This window comes from Rutilus rutilus (assembly GCF_951802725.1).
Source record: "Rutilus rutilus genome assembly, chromosome: 2".
NCBI classification, from domain to species: Eukaryota; Metazoa; Chordata; class Actinopteri; order Cypriniformes; family Leuciscidae; genus Rutilus; species Rutilus rutilus.
Genome location: NC_140210.1, coordinates 52,910,906 through 52,933,159, shown reverse-complemented (window position 1 = coordinate 52,933,159; position 22,254 = coordinate 52,910,906). Strand labels below are relative to the sequence as shown.

At 37.3% G+C, this 22,254-nt stretch overlaps 1 protein-coding gene across 1 annotated transcript in view; it reads left to right on the top strand.

Annotated features, from left to right (window-relative positions):
- The window catches only part of LOC311279681 (uncharacterized protein), a 71,647-nt gene that overhangs the window by 5,965 nt on the left and 43,428 nt on the right, over positions 1-22,254 (top strand). The window contains exons 9-14 of the mRNA XM_084391338.1: positions 731-960; positions 15,519-15,575; positions 15,962-15,974; positions 16,071-16,359; positions 16,458-16,673; positions 16,936-17,538. Of these exons, the coding sequence (XP_084247464.1) occupies positions 731-960; positions 15,519-15,575; positions 15,962-15,974; positions 16,071-16,359; positions 16,458-16,673; positions 16,936-17,538 (1,408 nt within the window). The remainder of the gene's footprint in view (positions 1-730; positions 961-15,518; positions 15,576-15,961; positions 15,975-16,070; positions 16,360-16,457; positions 16,674-16,935; positions 17,539-22,254) is intronic.

Sequence of the window (22,254 nt, the reverse complement as noted above, 5' to 3'; positions counted from 1 at the left end):
TTATCGTGTTTGTTTTCAACGCTGTTTCCAGTGATTTCTGATTAGTTTTCTGATAAAACTTCCATTTGTTGGTGAAATGATGGGTTAGTGTGACGTTGTCCCAGAGAGGCGTGTTACGGGCGTGTTTTAGTGAAGCGCTGGGGAGCTCCTGGCCCGACAGTGGAAACGCATGCCCGGTGCTATTGGCCCGAGGCTATTAGCCCGGGACGGCCCGTTTAAAGCCCTGGCCCGACAGTGGAAACGCGGCTATTGGGAGCATATACAGGTTGAACAGGAGTGGCGCAAGAATTGAGCATTGAGGGACTCCGCATGTCATGGATGTCCACTCAGACTTATGGTCTCCTATACTCACATAATAACCTCTCCCATCTAAGTATGACCTGAACCATTTTAAGACTATCCCAGAAAGCCCCACCCAGTTTTCCAGCCTGTCCAGAAGTATGTTATGATCGACAGTGTCAAATGCAGCACTGAGGTCGAGTAGCACCAGCACTGATAATTTGCCTGAATCAGTATTTAAGCGAATATCGTTTATTATCTTTATGAGCGCTGTCTCTGTGCTGTGGCGCGGTCGGAAACCAGATTGAAAATTGTCAAAGTATCCATTCGAGCTTAAGAATTTGTTCAGCTGGTTGAAGACAACTTTTTCAATGATCTTACCTATGAAAGGAAGATTTGAAATCAGTCTATAGTTGCTTAATATGGTCTTATCCAGATTGTTCTTTTTCAGGAGGGGCTTGACAACTGCAGTTTTCATCACAGGGATTGTGATGACGCTCAGTACGCCAGTGTTACTTCCAGCAAACCCAGAAGAGACGGAAATGCTCCTGAATGCAGAGACACTGAGGAGATTCAGTACGCAACTGTCCAACATCACAGAAAGACCGAGACGAAGAGAGCAGAGGAGAACGAAAGCCACTACGACAATATCAGGATTCGTCAGCCTGATTCTGTCCTGAGGTGAGAAGAACGAGCTTAAAGAGACAGTTCACGCAATAATAAAACGTTTGCCATCTACTCACCCTCATGCTACTTTTGTGTTGATGAAAGGAGAATTTATAGTTCTTTAAATCTGGAATTTTTTTTCTTAATAACTTTGTGTCCCACTGATGTTTCAGAAACATCTGATTTGTTTAATGAATTTTATCGTCATGTATTCTGATACATAACATGATTGTTGTTTTATTTAATTTTTTTAGGCTATCAAATGTGCAGACTGTGGAAGAGTCTGTGATCTACAGCAGTGTCAAATGAGTAAATGAGACCATCATGAAGACAAAGACCAAAACAGTTAAACAATATTCTGAGAGTAGGGCTGTCCATTTAGCATGCTAATTCACTCAGTTATTTATTATTCATTAAAGCAGGTGAATAGATGTCAGGAATGCAGTGTCTGTGGTCTTTTTCTCATTACAAGAACAGAATACAAAGGAAAGAGCCAAAGAACCAACAACACGCGTTTAGTGAGACTAAAAACATTTTGTGATGTCACTGCTTGGTAATTTGTAATTCATTTGAACATTTGACTTTATGTGTTTTCTGTAAGCAAATAAAAAGGCTGTATCAGTTTTACCAAATTCAAGCTTGTGTGTGGTCATTTCTGGGTCTTTGTAGACCTAACCTCAGAGTAACCTATTATATGTGATAGCTGGGTTATTATTAATATTTGGACTATTCTAACAAACTTGTGCAACAGTGGATACAATTAAAGCTTTGATGAACACCTCAGTCTATTAAAGTCACCAGTGACGATTATTTGTAGAGCAACTTCTGTGTGTATACGTGTGTTAAGACAAGGTCAATCATGTTGGTTTAATCAGCTTGACTAAAACAACATTTAATGGAGCCCCTAAAGTCACATGGTGGTGGAAATTATATTTCAATGCTTTTGTGTTTTCTCTCAAATTCTTTGAATTCCCCATGCATGAAACTCTTGTGAGGAAATGCAAAAGCATTGAAATGTTATTTCTCCTCCCATCTCATACTTTTGAATCTCCATGTCCTTTTAGGGGTTTTTGTATTAATCAATATTAGCCAAGAATTCATTTGGACCGATGACGTACATTGAGACACATTGGGCTGTGCATGTGTTCTTAACTGATTCTGGATGAGGTCATTTCCTGTCCCACCCACCTCTACTGGCCACCACTTCCTGTCGCTATTCTATTCGCCAATAAACTGAAGGCAAATATTATCTTGAGGATGTCAAAATACAACTTGTCTATCCTCGGTCAAAGTGTCGACATCCAGTCTTACTCAATATAAGTTCCTATCTTGAGTGTCTTGCTAAATAATTCTTCAGAAAATGTTTCCAGGAAGAAAGGCTATAAAAATTTAGTTTAAAAGCCCACTTTTATTTATTTATAAATAAATTACACTTTTATCATATCATTTATTTATGAGCATCCCTTCACTCTTAAAATGCTGAAAAACAAGTTAAACTGTAAATACATCCTATATGTTAATACATCTTTGTACATGACCTATCAAAGTGGTGGACAAACCTCTTCATATTGTTAAACATGTTGGGTTTAATGACTTTTTAGATATCAATAAATGCCATTGGATCATCATGAAAAGTTGTCTGAAGTTGCTTGTGTGGGCAGGAGTCAAGAAAGAGGAAGAAACATTTTCTGTGTGTGCGAGTATTTTAAAATAAACACTGTTAACCACGAGAAATTCATCAGTTCAACGCCTGCTGGAGAGACTCACCAGAACACGGTAAGAGTTACGCTGGTTACTGTGTGAATATAGTCAGATTAATACTGTTGTAGAAACCAATGACCTAATCAATTGGAAATATTCTCAATGAAACATTATTTATGGAAATGTTTTTAAAGCCAAAGATTGTTTTAATAATGCTCATTGTGTGTGTTATCCCTGTGGTCCCAATCCTGGTCCTTGAGGACCCCCAATACTGCACATTTTTAATGTCTCTCTTATCTGACAAACCCATCTAAATGTCACTGTCACACACGGGAAACAGGAAGATCCATTAGTAGTATGTTTATTTAAGTGTAATCCAAAATCGTAGTATCCAGGCAGGGGTCAAAATCCAAATAAGCAGTCCAAAACAATAAACAAAACAAGAACAAATCAGGAAACAGACATCAGAAGTGTAGTGACAAATCCTAAGGACTCCGTGACAAACATTAACCAGACAGGGTATAAATACACAGAAACTAAACAATGTAATGAGAAACAGCTGCGTGCAATGATGAGTGATGAGAAACAGACAAAGGATCGTGGGAAATGCAGTTCCAGAATGAATGGTGACAGTAAGGAAGAGAGACCTCTAGTGGACACCCGGGGAAACACAAACCAGGCACTGTGACATAACCCCCCCTCTACGGAGCAGCTACCAGACGCTCCATGACACAAAACAAAACCCAACAAAAGTCCAGGAGGGAGGTGGAACGGTGGAGTATCAGGGGGAGGGATGGAGGGCCAGGACCATGGAGGGGAACAGAGACAGGGGGTGCTGGCTTAGCCGGCAGGCAGGGCGAAGTAGACAGTCCATCAGGTGGCCAGGGCGGAGACTTACCCTCAGACGGCCAGGGCGGAGCAGACAGTTTATCAAGCAGCCAGGGAGGAGCAGATAGTCCATCGGGCGGCCAGGGCGGAGACGACCATTCAGGCGGCCAGGGCGGAGCAGACAGTCCAGGAACGGACACCTGCTCAGAAACAGACACTGACTCAGGAACAGACACCGGCTCAGGAACAGACACCGGCTCAGGAACAGGAACAGACACAGGCTCAGGAACAGGAAGGGACACCTGCTCAGAAACAGACACTGACTCAGGAACAGACACCGGCTCAGGAACAGACACCGGCTCAGGAACAGGAACAGACACAGGCTCAGGAACAGGAACGGACACCTGCTCAGAAACAGACACTGACTCAGGAACAGACACCGGCTCAGGAACAGACACCGGCTCAGGAACAGGAACAGACACAGGCTCAGGAACAGGAACGGACACCTGCTCAGAAACAGACACTGACTCAGGAACAGACACCGGCTCAGGAACAGACACCGGCTCAGGAACAGGAACAGACACAGGCTCAGGAACAGGAACGGACACCTGCTCAGAAACAGACACTGACTCAGGAACAGACACCGGCTCAGGAACAGACACCGGCTCAGGAACAGGAACAGACACAGGCTCAGGAACGGACACCTGCTCAGAAACAGACACTGACTCAGGAACAGACACCGGCTCAGGAACAGACACTGACTCAGGAACAGACACCGGCTCAGGAACAGACACCGGCTCAGGAACAGGAACGGACACCTGCCCAGGAACAGACACTGGCTCAGAAACAAACATCGGCTCAGGAACAGACACCAGCTCAGGCTCAGGAACAGACACAGGCTCAACGGCGGCCATCTTGTCAGGGGACACAGGCTCGGCGGTGGCTATCTTGTCTGGAAACACTGGCTCGGCAGACGTGACCTGAACAATCTCTGGATCGGCAGACGTGACCTGAACAGTCTCTGAATCGGCAGACGGGACCTGAACAATCTCTGGATCGGCAGATGTGACCTGAACAGTCTCTGGATCGGCAGACGTGACCTGAATGGTCTCTGGATCGGCCGACGTGACCTGAACAGTCTCAGCAGACCTGCTGTGTCTCCTCCAAGCACGCAGTACTGCTACTGCATAAAAGAGGAAGACAGCCTTCTTTGCCGTGGCAGGGGCTGATGGTGGGTATCTCCGGGACGATCTCTGGGATGACAGCGGGCTGCACGGGGACGACCTCCGGGATGACAGCGGACTGCATGGGGACGACTATTTAACTAAGGTTGAAAAAACTGTGGAAGTTTATCTCACACAAATGTTGAAAAACCATTCAGTTATTTTTAAAAGAATATAAATGATTATAAAATAGCTTACTAAAACCTCACACCAAAAGTTTAAATAAAAAATTCCAATGAGTCTCTCAAAACATCACCGTCTCAAAACACACGTGTCTGTGTGTGTGTGTGTGTGTGTGTGTGTGTGTGTCTGTGTGCTCCTCCACATTCCTGAGGTAACAGTGAGAAACAGGGGTTTCCTAATAATGTTGTATATTTCACACAAAAGTTTAAAAACCATTCAGTTCTTTATAAGTATATAAAATTCTTATCATGCTAATTTAACTAAGGTTGAAAAACATTCTGTTCTTTATAATGAAAATGCTTATAAAATATATCTTACTGAAACCAATTCTTTCAGTTTTAAATAAACAAAACAATAAAATGCATCTTTTTTTTTTTTTTTTTGGTTTTTAGGAAATAGGTCCTAACATACCACATATGAATGGGTTCACAAAAATGATCAGGTGCTGAATTTATTTCAAAGTATAATCTTAAAAGTTTAAATGATATCTTTTAAAAATAAAAGATGTTTTAAATAAAATTCAATAAATTATTAAAAGTCTTAATAAAAACAAATATTCTACAACGATGGTCTGTGGAAAAACTTGACTTGAACTTAAAGTATATTTTTTATTTATCATGGGTATGTAAAATAATTCGAAATTTGAAGCGTCACAAGTCATCTCACACCTGTGAAATGTTCAATAATTCCTTAAGTTGTATCTGTGAGAAAATCACCATATACGTAGGCCTATCTTCAGAGAGCAACAATGAAAATATTTAGAAACTGTGAACCTGTAACTGTAACTGTAATGTTAGTCTGCTAATGCCTTTCCAGAGCCAAAGTTTTGTTCGTACTAAATTTATTTCAAAGCATAATCGTAAAAGTTTAAATATGATCTTTTAAAATGAAAGATTGTTTAAATGAAATCTTTAAAGTTTGAATACATTCATATCTTCTATTTATCTTTTAGAAGATTACTGTAATGATTTTGTCTAACGGTGACCTAAAGTATAACTGTTATTAACCCTCTGGGGACCAAGCTGTTTTTGGGGTCCTTGAGATGTTCTGACATGCTCTGACATTTGTGCTTTTTTCAGTTATTTATAAACATGTTAATGGCAAAGGTGTAAATTCACTCTATATAGCACAAACAGGCCTACCATAATATGCGAGCAACGTGTATGTAGATGTTTGTATTTTTAAGAGAATAATGTTTATGCGTGGTTATTGGAAAAAATTAAAATAAAAAGTTGCTGAATTAAGACCACAAAACACATATTAAATATGTGTCCACAATACTTTTGACTAATGGATGTTGTCCCTTTCAGTTCTAGCTTCAAAATTATGTGAAAATAGTCTTGCTTTATCGTTCACAAAAAAAAAATACATTGATTTAAATGGTGTAAAACAGGTTTTGCTTGGAAAGCCAATATGCGAGGGGGAGGAGTAGTTTACACCTTAGATTACCATGTCCCACCCACTCTGCATAATGACTCTGCATAATTAGCCATTCATTCAGGTGTGACACTGACTGAGCCACAATGCAAGGACAAAAGATGTATTTAGAAGAAGACTTATATTGACCATTTAAGATTTCGCTTAGATATATCTTGTAAATATGTTTTGCTATTTTATTAAAAAATTTACAATTACAACAATAATTACAATTTCAACAATATTTCAAGTGTACTCTTTCTTTGTAAAAAAGAAAAAGAAAAAAGATTATAGGCCTACATTTTATCATATGTATTCATTATTTTGAATATAGTAAATAAATATATATATATATATATATATGAAGAGTTCAGATGCAAAAGCCTCTAAGTGCCATCTGAAATTTTCTTCTAGAATGATCATTTTTATAAAGATTGTATATTTAAGTTAAGTAATTTCACTTAAATGACAATTAATAGGTAATTTGCATTGCCATTTAAGTGAAATTGTTGAACTTAAATATACAAGCTTTATAAAAATTATCATTCTAGAAGAAAATTTCAGATGGCACTTAGAGGCTTTTGCATCTGAACTCTTCATATATATATATATATATATATATATATATATATATATATATTATATATATATATATAAATAATATAGTTATATATTTATATAACGTTAGATATGAGCAGAAATTGCTAAACAAAAGCTTAGGCTATTTGATGTGGCAGTATATTCTACAGTAGCCTAAAAACTACCCAAATCTAGTCAACAAGTGACTGACTGTAACGTTGTTTTTATGAAATATTAGGGCATATAAATGCTAATTTGCAGTTTAATACGTTGCTTATACAAATACATTTTATTTCAACATATTCCAGTCGATTTTTACTCATCTCAGTAGGCTATAGCAAAGCAGTTTATTCTTTTACACACAGACGCGCGATTCATATTTAGGCTAAACAGTCTTTACAAATATGTACCCTTCATTCATCTCACAGAAAGGCGAGTCATATTATAGAAATGCGATTCATCTTTTTGCGGTTTGCATAGGCCTACACTAACGTTATTCCACATCAACACTTGAGAAAAGAAAACAGCCTACCTCACTCCTCAGCGGGATCTGCTCCTCATATCAGGAGATATTGCTCCTCATATATCAGCACTGTTCTGAGGAAACTTTTCTCCATAAGGTAGACTATATTATGTCTCACTCGATTGCAACGCGCTTTGTTTACAGCTGATGTGGGGGCGTTTCACAGACTGAAATGGTTCTCAGAATTTGCGTTTGAATAGCATGCGCTCTCAGGGGAGTGGTCAAATTACTTTTGAATGGCTCGTAATGAGCTCGACTGGAGTCGCTCTCTTTTTGTACAGATTACAGAAGCTGAGAATATTTGTTTTTTATATAAATTACTTCATTTAAAAGATGCAATCTCAAGCTTTATGCCCGTGGGTCTGTTTGCCTGTTTGACTGAATTTTCGCGGAGTTATAGATCATTTTCGAACGCGTATCAAATGGGAGTTTACTGACAGAGAGAAGGCAGAAATAGCATCATGTTAATTTTTCTTTATTTGTCAAAAAGCAAAACACTTTATTTTTATTGTGAGTATACAGAAAAAAAATAGAAACTGAACAGGATCGATTGATGTATTACACGAAAATGAAAGATCAAAATTAACAGAGCATTTAGTGTTTATTTTCATTGCAAAAAAAAAAAAACGAGCAAAACACGCGGGCGCGTTTTTGGTCCCCAGAGGGTTAAACAATGTCTGTTCAAAAACTTTAGATTGTTGAAAAACTGTACTTAGTCGTCTTAAATCTCATTTATATGAAAAGATTCAATTAGCATTTTTTTGTCCATGCAGGGTTTAAATTTTTATGATGTGGGCTTTCCATAGCCATAATGATTTTTGTACCGTAACTGCATATTAGATCATGTACACCTAAACACGACCATCACAGAAAACTACATTTTCAAAAATGAAATAAATAAATAAAAAATAAAGCAAAAAAGTATGCTTAGTTCTCCCAAAAGAATTTCTCCCATCTAGCGGAGACATTGTATTTTGCATTTTAACGAATAGTGCTCTCTAGCGCCTCGCTTTTAAAATGCGTATTGCAACTACGGTAACCATTATGTGCAAAGAAGCTATGACAACATGTCTTCCAATAGCACTTCATTGAGTTTAACTGTACATGTTCTACTGTTATGCTGCCTAAAAAATATTTTACACAACCAAGCAATGGAAAAAGCTTGTAATTTAGATCCTAACTTTGACTTACCTGTCGAGAAGAAAGCAGGCAACTTCAGCGTCCCTTTCAAAGTCTTTCTCCTTCATTAGCTCTTTCCACCTGGGAAAAGCTATCCCGATATTTATTTACATCCCGATAAATTAAAGGAGAACTTGGTAACTTTTTTAACTTAATAAAACATTCATTTGGATGGTTAAACAACCTGTTCTGGTGATATTAGTGACTTTCCCCGCTCCCCCCAGCGTTCCCAGGCGGAAAACCAACCTTGCAACTTGGGGACTACCGTCCCGGCAAGATAGAAATTGGAAGTCTCGTGAGAAGCGAGAACGAGAATGAGAACGAGCGTGAAACACAAATTGCTTTAGGGCAATTCGACATAAACACCCACGCATGTATGATGTATACATCACCACCTCGGTAGACATAGCTCCACGCGATACAGTTGGCTTGCTCCGATCAAAACAAACGCACATGAGCAGCGGTAGAGAGGGGGAGGAGGCCACCGCAAGTGAGTTTTTTACAACCGTGTTGTGAAATATACGCCCCCCCACAGCTGTAGGGGGAGCTTGTGGGGAAAACATGCGACAACAAAAGGGAAAATCAGCGAAGAAGTGACTAGAGTTCGCTAGAGTTGCCGAGTTCTCCTTTAAATTTTTGTTTTTTGGCGACGAGGATTACTTCTCCTGTGACTCTGCATAACTATGATCCTGCATTATATTGTCCCGTGCACTGCAGCCTTTCATATTTGCCGGGGTAGTGACAAGCGCCTCTCACTGATCTCCGTGTCCGCTTCAGCTGGTCTCAGTCAGCCGGCTCTGAACGAACACGCGTTGATGAAACGTGTCGAGGTAGGCTAGTGCTAGGCTAGGCTAGTGTCCCTCTCTGCTATTATAGTTTTTCAAGATGGCGGAACAACATGGGAGCTTACATGGACTTACCCGCCCCCATGTAAATAAAGATAAGAAATGTTTCGCTTACAAGGATGTCAGATCATTGGCAGAGGTCATTTTACACCAATGAGGACATATTTATGAATAAAGACAATGATTTCAGCTAATAAAATAAGTTAATTTCATATTAATTTCATAAGTTTAAATGACAAAATACCATTTTTTTCAACCGAGTGAATCTACACGAGAGGCCTTCAGAAGTCATAACTTCAGGGGTCGACGGTTTAGGCCAGTTGGCGAAAACACTGCATGTGTAAAAATCAAATACTGTATTACACTTTTCAAAGGATAATCTAGCTTTAAAGTTAGAATAAAAAGTAAAAAAACAAACATATCTTCATACCTGTTGTGTTCTGACACAAGGCCATTACCTTGTTATTTTTGGTTTATAAATGTATTTTGCTTACGGTATTTCTACAAATATCAACCTGATAAATATGGACTGAATACACGATTAAACAAGATAATCATGCTACCAAATACATCTGACACAACGTTTTTAAGAAAAATCAGTGTTTTAAAATACAACTAAACCATGATAATGGATGATTTTTTGACAGTCCTACATAAATGCATGTTGATTACTAAGTTGCAGGCATAGTGCAACCACGCAATGTTCGAGAAATCTAATATCGGTGTAATCTTTGCGATGTCTCACTCGCAACGCACAACTTTGTGTTGGGTGATCCAGGCATACCTTTACTAAAATAAAATATTATGAAGTCATTGTACTGTAATTGTAAACTGTAATTATACCATATTTTATTTATTAATATTATGGCTTCATGTTGATTTAAAGTTTTTGTTTGTTTGTTATTAACTAATACCTTTATCTTTTAACTAACACTTCAACATCCAGCACAAAATTAAAGAGATGTATGAGCTAAGTATGTTCTCTGACCCCAAATAAACAGATAATGGAATGTTCACAATCTACAATATACAGTTAGATGTTCTCCTAGCCTAAGTAATTAAATTAATATAAATGGGCGGTTTGTCCACGAATGGCTTAAATGAACAACTACTAGTCGACTAGAAAAAAATGTATTCGGAAGCAGCCCTTATTCCACATGTTTTCGAGCCAGGCAGCAGGCCATTCTTCTGGGTTGAGCGAGCGACCCTACGAAATGAGTGAGCGGAGCGGAATATTCAGAAATGCGCTCTCCGCTCACGAGCTCTGATCGGAACAAACCCGAACCTCACTGTCTGCTGAACTTGCACAGAAACATCAAAATGGACATAACCAGCTTTTTAAAATTGTTCTTAAAACTAAACATTTAGACTATTTTAGCACAAATTATGAGCTTATTGACGATTTTTTCAAGCAGAAGAGCAGAGGAGACCGAAAGCCACTACGTCAATATCAGGATTCGTCAGCCTGATTCTGTCCTGAGGTGAGAAGAACGAGCTTAAAGAGACAGTTCACGCAATAATAAAACGTTTGCCATCTACTCACCCTCATGCTACTTTTGTGTTGATGAAAGGAGAATTTATAGTTCTTTAAATCTGGATTTTTTTTTTCTTAACAACTTTGTGTCCCACTGATGTTTCAGAAACATCTGATTTGTTTAATGACTTTTATCATCATCTGATACGTAACATGATTGTTGTTTTATTTGATGTTTTTACCCAGCGGGCACCTTGATGTCAATTTGACATCAAATTGATGTCAAAATTACGTCAAGAAATTGGTCAAAAATTAAAATCGAATTGACGTCAAAGTGTTGATGTCAATTTGACGTCAAGAGTTTGACCTCTGCTGATGTCATTTTGCCAAACAAAAAGGTGAAATGCATGGCCGTACACTTATTACCAGCTTCACTTAAAACTAACCAGATTTACTTTATTTAATTTCCAGTTTAAATAAATATAATATTTAAATAGTTTAAAATATATTAAACATATTTTGATGAAACCATGATGGTGGTTAGCGTTTGCTTTAGTTGTGCTCTTGACCCTTGACTCTTTAATATAAATTTTCTCTGGCTGCTATAACTGTGTGTTTATAAAGCACAATTGTTGTAGCTGAAAAAGCCATCAGAAACTGAGATCAGGGGATGTTGGCTGTTTATTGATGATATCATCATGTAATTTCCTGAATCCCTGATCATGTTCAGTGTCTAATGCTTTGATTATATGGGATTTGTGGTTTAAAAGCGGTTTTATTCATGATAGAAGTAATTTGATTCTACAGCATATCTAGCAGTGTTGTTTATCAAATAATGCACTTGGTTTTTAAAAACTATTTAGTGCACAAAACCCTGTCATCTATGGCATTAATTAGACGCACACAGACATCAAGAAACAGCGTATGAATCTCAACAATGGTGACAATCAAACAAAATATCCAGATAATCAGATCAACTCCAGCTGCATAATTTATTAAAGCTGCAATGCATGCTGGGAGATATGGGTGAGTTTTGATTGGTGGTACCCAGCATGCACTGCAGCATGAAGCACTTCATTGATTGTCACCATTGTTGAGAGTCATACACTGATTCTTGATAGCTAAGTAATAATGTTGAGTTTAATGCATTAAATGTTTTTAAAATCCTTTATTAATTAAAAAAAAAAACATTATTCTCATGCTGTTAGATTAATTGGCTTATATTATAATACAACATTAAAATCACAAGTCCTATATAACCAAAGATTAGACACTGAATAAGATCAGCGATTCAGGCAATTACATGATGATATTGTCATCATCTTCAATAAACCGCCAACATCTCCTGATCTCATGGCTTTTTTAGCTACAACAGTTGTGCTTTATAAACACACAGTTATAGCAGCCAGAGAAAATTTTATATTAAAGAGTCAAGGGTCAAGAGCACAACTAAAGCAAACGCTAACCACCATCATGGTGTCATCAAAATATGTTTAATATATTTTAAACTATTTAAATATTATATTTATTTAAACCGGAAATTAAATAAAGTAAATCTGGTTAGTTTTAAGTGAAGCTGGTAATAAGTGTACGGCCATGCGTTTCACCTTTTTGTTTGGCAAAATGACATCAGCAGAGGTCAAATCTTGACATCAAATTGACATCAACACTTTGACGTCAATTTGATTTTCATTTTTGACCAATTTCTTGATGTAATTTTGACATCAATTTGATGTCAAATTGACATCAAATGCCCACTGGGTAGGCTATCAAATGTGCAGACTGTGGAAGAGGCGTCTGTGATCTACAGCAGTGTCAAATGAGTAAATGAGACCATCATGAAGACAAATGCAAAAACAATTAACAATATTCTGAGAGTAGGGCTGTCCATTAAGCATGCCAATTCACTCAGTTATTTATTATTCATTAAATCAGGTGAATACAGTGTCTGTGGTCTTTTTCTCATTACAAGAGCATGAATACAAAGGAAAGAGCCAGAGAACCAACAACACGTGTTTAGTGAGACTAAAAACATTTTGTGATGTCACTGCTTGGTAATTTGTTTGTTAAAGTCATTTGAACTTTTGACTTCATGTGTTTTCTGTAAGCAAATAAAAAGACTGTATAAGTTTTACTAAATTCAAGCTTGTGTTTGGTCATTTCTGGGTCATTGTAGATAGGGCCATTTGAAGGAATTTGGGGGCCCCAAGCAAAATGGACATGGAGGCCCCCCCAATAAAAAACATATTATAATTCCGTCCGTTCGAAAAAAAAGTTGCACTAACTGTTTGTTACAAGCAGCATTTGCCGTCAGGCAGGTAGCTAACATAAACATTTTTTTCTATCCTACCTGCTGCAAAATTACATCATTTGTACAAGACAAGTGGAGCTATTTTATCCAGTGTAATTTATCACTTACCACTAGGGGTGGTATTCGGTTCAATACGATACACACGGTTTGGTATGTTCTCGATACAGCAAAAAGAAAGAAATGCCAATTTCCTTGATTTATTTATTTTTCTTCTTTTTTAATTAAAACTAGCATCATAAAATATGATTTCTTTTTACTTTGAGCAATTCTGGAGCTATAATTGACTCTTCTTAGGAACATATAAAACAAAACAGCTCCTTGGAAAAAATTAAATGTAATATTGTAGTAGTTATAAACAAATGTTTATTTTAGTTAAGATTAACATTTGAGGGCATTGTATTCATAATGTCAAAATAAAACCGACGTAATGTTACTTGAAGGCATAATAGCCTACTATTCCTGCCAAACTATGTGAATGTTTCTCACTAGATCTCGCAGCGATGTTATTACTTCTGTGGCGAATTCAAATGCTTTCTTTACTGGATCTCTTAAGCGCTGTGTAACAGTGTCGCATGATCACGATCGGCTCGCGCTGCACTGGTCCAAAATGATAAACAACGGTCCGTCAACCACACAATAACGAGTAGCCCAGTTTCGTTCCGCTTGCATTACGTTTGCACATTTGATGTTGGGCAATGTTGTGGTCGCGCCGGCGTCTCTACATTATGAGCGCGCTTGCCACGCGCAACGCGCCTACATTTGAAATAACGAAATTTTGGTCGGCAGGAAAAATGATCCAACGAACCGTTCGATTTGAAAATGCGTACCGAACACCGAACGAAAGCCTCGTACCGAACGGTTCAATACGAATACGTGTATCGTTACACCCCTACTTACCACTATCTTGTTTTTTCTTATCCTCCTCTTCCTTTCTCTTCATTCTTTTCTGGCTTCCTGAAGCATAATTCCACTTCATGATGACTGGCGAGGAGGTTTTGTATTTTGCCGGCAGCAGAGATCGCATGGTTGGCTGGCTGCTGAGGGGGCCCCCTTGAGGGGGATCCCGATAACAGTGTCATTGCACTTTACTGCATTGACTATCAAAGGGGCGCTCACACAGTTTGTCGTTGCATTTTATTCTTAACCAGTAGTTGTCTTGGGGCCCCAGGCCAGCTCGGGGCCCCAAGCAATTGCTTGGTTTGCCTGCCTTGTCGCGACGGGCCTGATTGTAGACCTAGCTCTTTGTATTAAGCAATATTAGCCAAGAATTAATTTTGAGCGATGACGTACATTGAGACACATTGGGCTGTGTTCTTCATTAGGGGTTGGCGCTTATGTGTGGGTGAACTGATTCTGGATGAGGTCATTTCCTGTCCCACCCACCTCTACTGCCCACCACTTCCTGTCACTATTCTTTTCACCAATAAACTGAAGGCAAATATTATCTTGAGGATGTCAAAATACAACTTGTCTGTCGGCTGTCAAAGTGTCGACATCCAGTCTTACTCAATATAAGTTCCTATCTTGAGTGTCTTGATCAATAATTCTACAGAAAATGTTTTCCAGGAAGAAAGGGTATAACAACTAAGTTTAAAAACCCACTTTTATTTTATTCCATTTATATCTGAACATCCCTTTAATCTTAAAATGTGGAAATTCAAGTTAAACTGTAAATACATCCTATATGTTAATAAATCTTTGTAGAAGAGAAATACAAGTGGTGGACAAACTTCTTCATATTCTTTAACATTTTGGGTTTAATGACTTTTTAGATATCAATAAATGCCATTGGATCATCATGAAAAGTTGTCTAAAGTTGCTTGTGTGGGCAGGAGTCAAGAAAGAGGAAGAAACATTTTTTTGTGTGTGCGAGTATTTTAAAATAAACACTGTCAACCACGAGAAATTCATCAGTTCAACGCCTGCTGGAGACTCACCAGAACACGGTAAGAGTTACGCTGGTTACTGTGTGAATATAGTCAGATTAATACTGTTGTAGAAACCACTGACCTAATCAATTGGAAATATTCTTAATGAAACATTATTTATGGAAATGTTTTAAAGCTAAAGATTGTTTTATAATGCTCATTGTGTGTGTTGTACCTGTGGTCCCAATCCTGGTCTTTGAGGACCCCCAATACTGCACATTTTTGATGTCTCTCTGATCTGACACCCCCATCTAAGACCTTGAAGCCTTTAATAACGAGCTGATGAACTGAATTAGGTGTGCTTGATTAAGGAGACATCTAAAATGCTGTGGATCGTCCAGGATTAGGAACAACTGTGTGATTCTGTATTATTGTTCTTGTAGTGACGTCACTGATAATGGCTCCTCTTCTTCCTCTTGTGTTTCTGTTCATGATTCACGGTGAGTCTCTCCTGATGGAGAATATTTTAATGTTCTTTAGTCACTCATCAAAGTCTTTCTTTTTTAAAATCATAAGTCCGACAGGACCCTGTTAAAACCCCTTTCACAAACAAATTTATGTGAAAGAAAAATCATCAAAATAAAGTAAAAAATAAAGTAAAGACAGTCAGAGCTAAACAAAATTACTTCAGATAAATGTTTAAATTATTCTCTCTGGAATTAATGTACAATATAAATATGTGCATCAATAATGATTATTTTAATGTTTTTGCAATATCAGAATTTCATGTGTTCTACAAAAAGAATAAGAATGTAATGAACATGAAGGGTCAATGATTATGAAACAATCGTTTTTGTGTGAACTATCCCTTTAATGTGTGTTTCAGGAGTTTGTACCCAGTATATTATTATATATTATATATTATTAGTATATATTTCAGTGATAGTGATGATCGGAAAGTGAGTTACAGTCCTTCACACATCTGTGCACTAAAGGACTCAACAGTGATAATGAGCTGCACTTATACATACCCTACTGGACGTCAGACCATGAAAGTGTTCTGGAGCAAAACACTGGTAAAAGATAATGTTGAGCCTCCAGATCTGTCTGAGGACCCTGAATACAGTCAGAGGCTTCAGTATCTGGGAGATAAACAGCAGAACTGCACCATCAGACTGAGTCATGTGACACTGAAGGATTCACACATGTACTATTTCAGATTCATCACTAATAAACCTGATGGAAAATATTCTGGTTATCCAGCAGTGACTCTTACTGTCACAGGTGACTTTGATGAGGTTTATCTCTTCTTCTGTGTATTATGTTGAATAATAATCAGTGTATGACAGCAGCACTAGATATAATGTGTGTGTTGTGTTCAGATCTTCAGGTGGAGTCTCCTGAGAGAGTGACAGAGGGAGATTCAGTCACTCTGAGATGTAAAAGCAGCTGCGCTCTGACTGACAGAACATTCATCTGGTACAGAAACTCACAGCCATTAACTGAGAGAAGAGACAGAAACAATGAACTCCTGCTGCAGTCAGTCAGAAGAGAGGATTCAGGCAGATATAGCTGTGCTGTAGACGGACACACTCAATGTCATGTGTGAGTGCAGATCGTTTTATTTAATGTATGCACTTTTTATTCTTTGAAGTTTCAAAGAAGTTTTTTCAGACGGCTGACACTTTTTCTTTGGGAGTGGAGACTTCCAAGATGGCTGCGCTCTGTGAAGTGCTGCAGGCTTAAGCACCAAAATATAAGTTTTTTTCTTGCCTAAAGTGTGAGTAGAAACGAACGAAAAACAAACAAACAAAAAAGAAGCACAGGAAAAGTCTATGATGGGCCCGAAAAAATCAGCAGCGGAGGCAAAGATAGAGAATGATTTGGAGGAAATCCGCGAGTCCCTAAATTATATGTCTGGGGAGCTAACGAAAGTGACGCAACAGCTGATGAAGCTAGCGGAGCTTTTTGAAGAAGTGAAACAACTTAAAAACACTGTAAGAGAAAGAGACAAAACCATCGAGGAGCTTGAAAAAAGAATCGACAACCTAGAGCAGTACACCAGAATGGAAGATGTAATAATTACAGGTCTTACCATCAAGCCGCGCTCTTATGCTAGAGCAGCTATGGAAGGCAGAAATATAAGTGAGGATGCACATGTCGAGGATTTGCAAACGCTGGAAGAGCAAGTTGTGAACTTTCTGGCAAAGAAGGATGTTTACCTGGATCCGAACGCCATCTCAGCATGCCATACTTTGCCGCGGAAGGACAAGGCTAATCCAGCTATTATCTTGCGCTTTGCAAATCGCAAACATAAGACAGAACTCATGCGTCAAGGAAAGAAGTTAAAAGGAACATCAGTGTATTTGAATGATCATCTCACAAAGAAAGCGGCAGAAATTGCCAGAGAAGCGCGTATCCTGAAAAAAAATGGGAAGATCAAAGCGACATGGACGAGGAACTGTAAGATATTTATCCAGCTAAATGGGCGCACTCCGGAACAAGCTAAAGTCATATTGGTAAGAGAAATGAAAGACCTTGACCAATTTAAATAATGTTGATAATTCCACTGAATATTATTCTTGATACAACTCGAGAGAAGACAAGCCCTAGAGTTTATGGGAAAGATAATTGTGTCCAGATGGGAGGACATGGATGCTCACAGGTGATATCTTGCCTTATTATTATTTTTAGTTACGCAGCGGATGTTTCCTGGATTAATAATTTAACACGAAGTAGACCATGGAATAATGGATATTTTTTTGTTGAACTGAGGATAGACTGTAACGCTGCAAATGGGCAGAGTATGTTCGTCTTGCGTTGGATGGAGGACTTAAGTTTTGGGACATTTTTTTCAAGGGATATAATGACAGTGAGTCGCTTTCCTATTAGTGGTTGTTCCAATGGTATTCAGTGGAGTCGACAAGTGGACATCAATATTTCGAACACTCGGACTTTGGGCTTTGGATTTGGAAGAACTGGGAACTGTACGGGACATCTCCAAATGGACTGTAGTTTTATGTGTGTGTCTGATTGTGTGCTGTATGCGCGCGTGTGTGTGATTATTAGTGTGTTGCTCGGGCATAAATCGGGATCTGTACGCTGTCTGTGTGCGTGTCCTGCGTACGCGTGCATAAACGTGTGCTCTATGAGCGTGAATGGTCCTGTAGTTAGGTTGTCCAACGATATGTACTTTTGGTGGGAAGGTGTATGACAACACTAAAAACAAATGTATGACAGTGAGGATGAATTGTGTGAAGAGGATATTGACAGCAATGATGTAGAATTTATAAATGGTAGTGAAGACATCAATCTGTATAATGATATAAATTATGGGGTAAATGAGTTTGGCTGTGACATAGATCCAGATAAGCATTTGTTTAATAATATAATTAATGATTGTGATTACTACACTGACGAGCAATTTAAATGTATTAATATGAATGGTGCCTTTAGTATTATACACTTTAATAGTAGGAGTTTGAACAAAAATTATAACGATATTAAACAATATCTTAGTCAGTTTAATAAATTCAGTGTCATTGCTGTTTCTGAGACTTGGTTGGATGCAGATAGGTGTTGTGAAGTAGAATTAGATGGATATGAACTGTTCACTACCAATCGGATAAATAAAAGAGGTGGAGGCGTTGCACTATACATAGATACAGATCTGGGGTTTAAAATGATTAATAGTGAGTCAACCACCATAGATGATGTTTTGGAGTGTATAACATGTGAAATTATTGTAGAAAAATCTAAAAATATTGTTGTTAGTTGTGTGTACAGAACACCTGGATCATGTCTAGACATCTTCAATAAAAAAATGGACAGTCTTTTTAGTAATTTAAATAAGGTTCATATTGTGTGTGGTGACTTCAATATTAATCTTCTGAACCCTCAGAAAAATATGAAAACAACAGATTTTATTAATACTATGTATAGCAACACTCTTTTTCCCCTTATTGTTAAGCCAACCAGAATTACTACGGACACATCAACATTAATAGATAATATTTTTACTAATCAATTAGCAAGTCAAATTACTGCTGGAGTACTCATTAATGATATCACTGACCATCTTCCTATTTTTAGTATTTTTAAACAATTACAAAATAATACAACCAAAACAAATGATTTCAAAGTCGTAAGACATAGAACACCTGAAGCTATTGCTGCTCTCAAGGGTGACTTATGTGCCCAAACTTGGGAAGAAGTGTATGCAACTCCTGACCCTGATAGGGCATACAATGCCTTCCTACTTACCCTTATACAGTTGTATGACCAGCACTGTCCGCGTAAGAAATATTACATTAAAAACAAAAATAGCCAGGATAAGCCATGGCTTACTAAGGGCATAGCTAAGGCCTGCAAGAGAAAACAACAGCTCTATAGAGTTTATTTAAAGCAAAGGACTAAACAAACTGAAGAAAGGTATAAAATGTATAAAAATAAGTTAACTCAAATAATAAGATTGAATAAAAAAGCGTACTATCACAGTTTGCTGGAGCAGAACAAGAATGATATCCAAGGTACCTGGAGGGTTTTGAATGGCATTATCAGGAATGGGAGAAAAAAGGAAGAATATCCAAATTACTTCACAGTGAATAATTCAATCATCAGTGAAAAAAAGGAAATTGCTAATGCATTTAATAGCTTTTTTGTCAGTATTGGGCCTAAGTTAGCCAATGGAATTGTGCAATCAAACAATGCAAAAGAATTTGAAGAAATTAATATTAAAAATAATCTAAACTCACTTTTCATTGAAAGTGTTAGTGAGAGAGAAATCATTGAAATTGTACATTCCATCAAGACTAAGAGAACAACAGATATATTTGACATAGATATGGTCCTTGTGAAAGATATCATTGATTGTATTGTTAGTCCTTTCATGTATATATGTAATCAGTCTTTTTTAATGGGTATCTTTCCGAGTAAAATGAAAACTGCCAAAGTAATACCTATTTTTAAAAGTGGAGATAAGCAACAGTTTACTAATTATAGACCGATTTCAATACTCTCGCAGTTTTCAAAAATATTGGAAAAGCTATTTGTGAAACGACTTGATAGCTTTATAGACAAGCATAACTTGTTAAGTGAACATCAGTACGGTTTTAGATCCAATAGGTCCACTTCAATGGCAGTCACAGAATTAGTAGAACAGATATCAACATCTATCGAGAACAGTGAGTATGCTGTTGGTGTCTTTATTGACCTTAGCAAGGCCTTTGACACAATAGACCATTCATTGCTTTTAAATAAATTAGAAAGGTATGGTGTCAGGGGCTTAGCACATGCTTGGCTACAAAGTTATCTAAGTGACCGAAATCAGTATGTACATATTAATAGTATCAGTTCAATGGAGGCAAAAATAACCCACGGTGTTCCTCAGGGCTCCGTTTTGGGACCTAAACTATTTATTATGTACATTAATGAAATTAGTGAAGTCCTCAACAAATTGCAATGTATCCTATTTGCTGATGATACCAGTTTGTACGGTTCGGGAAAAGATCTTGAGCTGCTTTTGAACTCAGTAGAAACCGAACTTAAGATACTCAAAAAATGGTTTGAAGTAAATAAACTTTCCATAAATCTGCATAAAACTAAATATATTGTATTTGGAAACAAGGTAGTAAACAAACTTTGTCGACTCAAAATTGGGGAGGTAGAAATTGAAAGGGTGTATGTAACAAAGTTTTTGGGAATTAACATTGATGATAAGTTAAATTGGAAAGCGCATATAAATTTACTAAAGACTAAAATTTCTAAACTTATTGCTATACTGTGTAAAATAAAAACCTTGGTGAATCAAAATGCATTATATATACTGTACAATTCCCTTATCCTTCCATACCTTAGCTATTGTGTGGAAATATGGGGGAATACTTATAAAACTAATATACAACCCATTTTCTTATTGCAGAAGAAAGCAATTAGAGTGATTAGTTATGCAGAATACCTTGCTCCAACAAATCCACTTTTTATTAGATTAAATATATTAAAATTTCATGATCTTGTTGATGTTTACACAGCAGTTGTGATGTACAAAGCTCACAATCTCATGCTTCCTCACTGTTTACAAGAGATGTTTCAAACTAGAGAATCTAGATACAGCCTTAGAGGAATTGATCTGTTTCAAAAACCCATGGCGAAGAGTAATACTAAGAGGAGGTGTTTATCAGTTAAAGGAGTTGATCTATGGAACGGTCTTCTTATTCAACTTAAGGGCTCTAAAACTATTAATGCATTCAAGAAAATGTATAAGTTAAACATTATGGAAAAGTATAGAACACTTGAATGAAGAACATTAGAAAAGAAGTTGAAAGAGGATGCATAATATAATTTTGATTGTGAAGTTTAAGGTCTGTGCTTACATGTTACCATCGTTGGTATTATAGAAACTGTATAATTGTGTCATCTTGGGACATAGTGTCTCAGTTGTAAAAGGGGTTAGGCAAAATAAGTCTTGACTTCAGCCTAAATCCCTTCGGTCAGACATTATTTAGCATTTAAATTCCTAATGTACACATTTTGTATTTTTCTTTTTCTTTCTAATGTACATATTTTGTTTTTTTTCTTTCTTTGTATTTTTATTTTTTTTTGTATTATGTACAGGATCTTTGAATAACATGTGACCTAATGATTTAAATGTTTATAATGACCGAAGAAATAAATTACTACTACTACTACTAAGTTTCTTTCCAAATTAAGAAGATTCCAGGGATGGGCAAAAAGTATGTGCAGTTCTTGTAATTAATGGGTTTCATGGTACAACATTTAATGGAAAGCTTTTGCAGAAGAGTGAAAGCATTATTTTGAAATTAAATATCCAACATGCACATGTGGTTAAAAGTGTTACAGAGTCAGTGTGAGAGAACTAATCTTGATCAGGCGACCAATCACCATCTTCACAATTTTAATATTCATGTAAAAGCCTCAAATTTTATTTTTTATTTCAGCTGGAGGTTTTTTAGGGAAATACTAGTAGTTAAAAATAATAAATATTGAAATATTTCACCTGTCGATCCCCCAGAGAGATCGCAGTGTGCATGAGAGACGATTGGCCTAATAAAACTTGTGTGTGATTGGCTGAATGTTAGTTCACTCAATCCCAAGTAACAAACACCAGTGAACATGGATGGAAATGGTAGCAGTTTGTAGAGAATGTGGGGGCCAGAATCA